Genomic DNA, 4,799 nt, shown 5'->3' on the forward strand with positions numbered 1-4,799 from the left:
TATATAAATCACTGCAGATTAGATTCCAACAACAGAAGCATCCAATTTGTAATAAAGCATATTGTGCAGCACGGGTGTTCAAATTATTAATCTGGGTCTGCTAAGCCTTGTTTTGGATGCAGATCTTGACTTTCTTGATCCATCATTTGACCTGTTCTTAATATGGAGGAGTGATATAAATATTTGCACATTACTSTACCTGAAAAACACCTGCTCTCAGAATGAGAACTGATGAAATGTAAGGAACTGGTCCTCTGGTTGTGCAGAAATAAACACCTAAACACTGGTCCATCACCGCCACCGGACCAGAAACCAGGGTTTAACAGCTGGAGAACTTGGCAGGGTGGAGCTCTGAAATATTTTTTTGTGTGTTTTTGCGTTCATGCGTGACGAAGCAGCCGACATTTCCCTGGCTCGTTCTAATGTGTGGATTATGTTTTACTACCCTTCTCTCCCTAAGCCCCGCCCCCTCGGGTGATGATGTGATGATGGAGCCACGCAGCGACCCGTAAAAACAAACCGGGCCGTGCTGACTCATATCGTCTATTAAATAACTACTGAGAGTTTTCATATCAGATTATCACAGTTAGATCAGATATCACCAGGAAAATAAATATTTCTGAGTTTTTTCAGTCCAATCAAAACTTTATGATGTAATTTTGCCTTAACGATGGTGAGAAATGAAATAAATCACACAGATCTCGTCTGTGACCTCCTAACAAACTTTCATGGACGACTGAAATGAGATTCTTTCCAGCAGGAACAAATCACATCGTGTTCATTTTGAGTTTCATCAGCTTGTCTTCTTCTTTTTTTTATTTAGTGTTTCTCTGATTGCCTGTGAAGATTGTAAACTACTTAGAGACCCTCTTCTCACTAACTGTGTCATTTTAAAATAAAAAAAGAGCGGAGAACTCCTTCTGTGAGCTCTAATGAGTTATTTGTATTCCACGTAATTTCATTTCTCGATCAGCAGCTCAGAAACTAAACGGCTTCGTCTGTAGGACGAGCTGCGTCTCTGCTTCTCAGACGAGCTCGTTTATATTCCGGTTGGTAAAAAAAATCAGCTTGTGCAGGAAAATGAATGATCAGGGGAGCAGCAGGGGTGTGTAATCTTTGCTGAGGCGTGTGCTCAGAATTAAAACCCCTTCATTTCAGCTGCTCTGGTTTTATTTTCCCGTCGGTTGAATTGTTGGTTTAGACGTTGTTTTCCTTCAGATTTAATTAGATTTTCTCACGTTAAAGGGGTGAACTAGTTCTGCTTGTTGATGAAAACGGATTTATTTCATTTCTGATTGAGACGAGACTCAATCCTGAAAGCAAAACCGGTGGTTTCTATCAGTGTAGTGATGAGTAAACTGATTAGGAGCCAGTGTAGTTTGTAAAACAYGGTTCTTCCTGAGGGAGGTGTTCCTGTTTGGATCTTTACTCATCTGTTATGCAGCAGCTCTGAAGTCGCCGGCGGCCTCCAGCTCTCCTCTCACAGCTGACAGGTGGAAACACGCAGCCTGTAGAGGCGGTCACGTTTCAGCTGCTGGAGTCTCACAGGTTTCAGTTGTTCTGCAGCTGAATTAATGATGTCACCGTGTTTCAGCAGAGATAAAGACGTGTGAAGTGGCCTCGGTGTGGGAGTATCTTCAGCTGTTTTGTTCTCTGTTTGTTTCAGAGTCGAACGTTAGCTGAATCCAACATGGCYGACAGGAAGCTGAGCAGCTTTGGGTGGAGCTGGACGCTGGCGCTCGTTCTTTTATGTAATCTAACAATGGTAATAATAATAACACGTTGTGAACAAATGATGTTATTTGTACGACAGTATTAGGGCCACACATTGAGATTATTTTAATTTAATTACGAAAATAAAGTCGTAATATGAGAATGAAGTCATATGAGAAAAAAGTGGTAATATTGGGAGATTAAAGTCATAATATGACAATAAAGTCATAATATGAGAATAGAGTCATAACAAAATAATAAAGTCATAATATGACAATAAAGTCATAATACAAAAATAAAGTCAATATATGAGAATAAAGTCACAATAAGAGAATGAGATCATAATACAAAAATAAAGTCAATAGGAAAATAAAGTCATAATATGACAATAAAGTCACAATAAGAGAATAAAGTCATAATACAAAATAGAACCATAATAAAAGAATAAAGTCACTATATGAGGATAAAGTCATAATACGATAATAAAGTCACAATAAGAGAATAAAGTCATAATACGAGAATAGAACTATAAAAAGAATAAAGTCACTGTATGAGAATAAAGTCATAATATGACAATAAAGTCACAATATGAGAATTAAGTCATAATATGAGAATAAAGACATAATTCAAGAATAAAGTCAATATGAGAATAAAGTCACAATAAGGGAATAAAGTCATAATATGAGAATAAAATTATAAGAGAATAAAGTCACAATATGAGAATAAAGTCATGAGAGAATAAAGTCTCAATATGAGAATAAAGTCACAATATGAGAATAAAGTCATGAGAGAATAAAGTCTCAATATGAGAATAAAGTCACAATATGAGAATAAAGTCACAATATGAGAATAAAGTCATGAGAGAATAAAGTCACAATAAGGGAATAAAGTCACTATATGAGAATAAAGTCATAATATGACAATAAAGTCACAATATGAGAATTAAGTCATAATATGAGAATAAAGACATGATTCAAGAATAAAGTCAATATGAGAATAAAATTATAAGAGAATAAAGCCATAACCTGAGAATAAAGTCATGAGAGAATAAAGTCTCAATATGATAATAAAGTCACAATATGGGAATAAAGTCATAACATGAGAATAAAATTATAAGAGAATAAAGTCATAACATGAGAATAAAGTCATAAGAGAATAAAGTCTCAATATGATAATAAAGTCACAATATGAGAATAAAATCACAATATGAGAATAAAGTCATGAGAGAATAAAGTCTCAATATGAGAATAAAGTCACAATATGAGAATAAAGTCATTATACGAGAATAAAGCCAATATTACTACATTAAATTCATAATATTATGACTTTAATCATGTCATATTTTGACTTTATTGTCGTAATAAAAAAAAATCTTGCCGTGTGGCCTTGATACACCATCATATATGTGGAAGCAAACTGATAATTTTTTATGATCTGTTTTTTTATTTTCTGCCCTCTGATCTCGCAGTGTCCAGTGAAGGCCAGCATGGCCACTAACGGCAGCCAGCAGGAGACTGCCGACCCCAACGATGCAGGAATCACCAGGAACAAGATCGTCACAGCTCAGTTTGAGTGCTACCAGAAGATAATGAAGGACAACACGCAGAGCAGAGAAGGTATTTGACCCGCGGGGGGGTTAGACAGGAGATGATGTTCCTCACTGTAACTCTGATGGTTGCAGAGGCCATGTGTAACCGCACCTGGGACGGCTGGTTGTGTTGGGAYGACACTAAAGCCGGAGTCGTCTCGGAGCAGCACTGCCCGGACTACTTCATGGATTTTGACCCTTCAGGTGAGATCTTAACAACAGTTTGAAATACTCAGTTAAACTCAGATAATGGAACTTTGATGAAATGGGCAATAAACAGGTTCCAGTTTTTGATCCCACGTTCTCGTCTTCCAGAAATCGTCACAAAGATTTGCACGGTCAGCGGTCAGTGGTTCCTGCACCCGGAGAGCAACCGGATGTGGACCAACTACAGCCGCTGCAACGCGTACACAAAAGAGGGCAGAGTGGTGGGTCGTTGTAACATCCGGACGTCAATCCTCGCCGAGTCCAGATCTGTAAAAACTAAAATCTGCTTCTTGTTTTCTGTCCAGACCGCCATGAATCTTTTCTACTTGGCTCTCATAGGACACGGCCTGTCGCTCGTCTCACTCTTGGTCTCCCTCGCCATTTTCTTTCACTTTAAGTGAGTCCGTCGCTTCGGCTTTGTTTTCGTCTGTGTTACCAGCGGCATGAAGGAAAACCAATTTCTTTTGCAGAAGTTTGAGTTGCCAGAGGATCACCCTGCACAAAAACCTCTTCCTGTCGTTCGTCCTGAACTCTGTGATCACCATCATCTGGCTGACTGCCGTGGCCAACAACCAGGAGCTGGTGCAGAGGAACCCGGTGAGTTTATTCCACTTCGTCTAGATCTGAGATTCTTAACCTGTGGGCTGCTAGCGCCACCTTGAGGGCCTCAAAAGAACAACAGTTTTTAACTTTGGGCCACAGAGGGCCCATGTTGTAGTTCACATTGATTTTGAATAAGGTGCAATACACTTTCTCACCACTAGTAGCAGTAGTGCACCACTCAAATGTTTAACAGCATTTTAAATATGTAGAAGAAGAACATTAGAAACCTGCTGAGAATGGAAACTTATTTTAAATGAAAAGTAGAAGCAAAAATGAATAACTCATCAAAAAAGTTTGTCACTAATATGAAGAGCAGCTTCTGTTTTTACTGTGAAATATTTTAAAAGTTCAAAACATTATCAAATACAGTTGCAGATACAACTATATTTAAATTTGCACTTTAAATTAATTTTTGTAATTTATTTTTTAAACATTTTGAATGTATTTTAAAGAAATTTTCAACTTGTCAAAAAGCTGTTACTGTTATTGTTTGTCACTAATATGAAGAGCAGCTTCTGGTTGCAAAAGTTTTAAAAGGCTATATTTTCATTTGTACTTTATCAAATTTAGTTTTACAGTTTTTTTGTATTTGAAACATTTAAACAATTTATTTATCTTATGCCCACAGTTTTATTTATTGAATTTTCTATTTTTGTTATTTATGTTTAAAATATATATATATATATTT

The 4,799-nt window shown here is 37.0% G+C and overlaps 1 protein-coding gene across 1 annotated transcript in view; it reads left to right on the forward strand.

Annotated features, from left to right (window-relative positions):
- The window catches only part of calcrla (calcitonin receptor-like a), a 30,214-nt gene that overhangs the window by 15,941 nt on the left and 9,474 nt on the right, over positions 1 to 4,799 (forward strand). The window contains exons 2-7 of the mRNA XM_014028834.1: positions 1,667 to 1,765; positions 3,182 to 3,329; positions 3,395 to 3,505; positions 3,617 to 3,729; positions 3,814 to 3,905; positions 3,979 to 4,105. Of these exons, the coding sequence (XP_013884288.1) occupies positions 1,691 to 1,765; positions 3,182 to 3,329; positions 3,395 to 3,505; positions 3,617 to 3,729; positions 3,814 to 3,905; positions 3,979 to 4,105 (666 nt within the window). The 5' untranslated portion in view covers positions 1,667 to 1,690. The remainder of the gene's footprint in view (positions 1 to 1,666; positions 1,766 to 3,181; positions 3,330 to 3,394; positions 3,506 to 3,616; positions 3,730 to 3,813; positions 3,906 to 3,978; positions 4,106 to 4,799) is intronic.

The sequence above is a fragment of the Austrofundulus limnaeus genome, unplaced genomic scaffold (assembly GCF_001266775.1).
Source record: "Austrofundulus limnaeus strain Quisiro unplaced genomic scaffold, Austrofundulus_limnaeus-1.0 Scaffold817, whole genome shotgun sequence".
Classification (NCBI taxonomy): domain Eukaryota; kingdom Metazoa; phylum Chordata; class Actinopteri; order Cyprinodontiformes; family Rivulidae; genus Austrofundulus; species Austrofundulus limnaeus.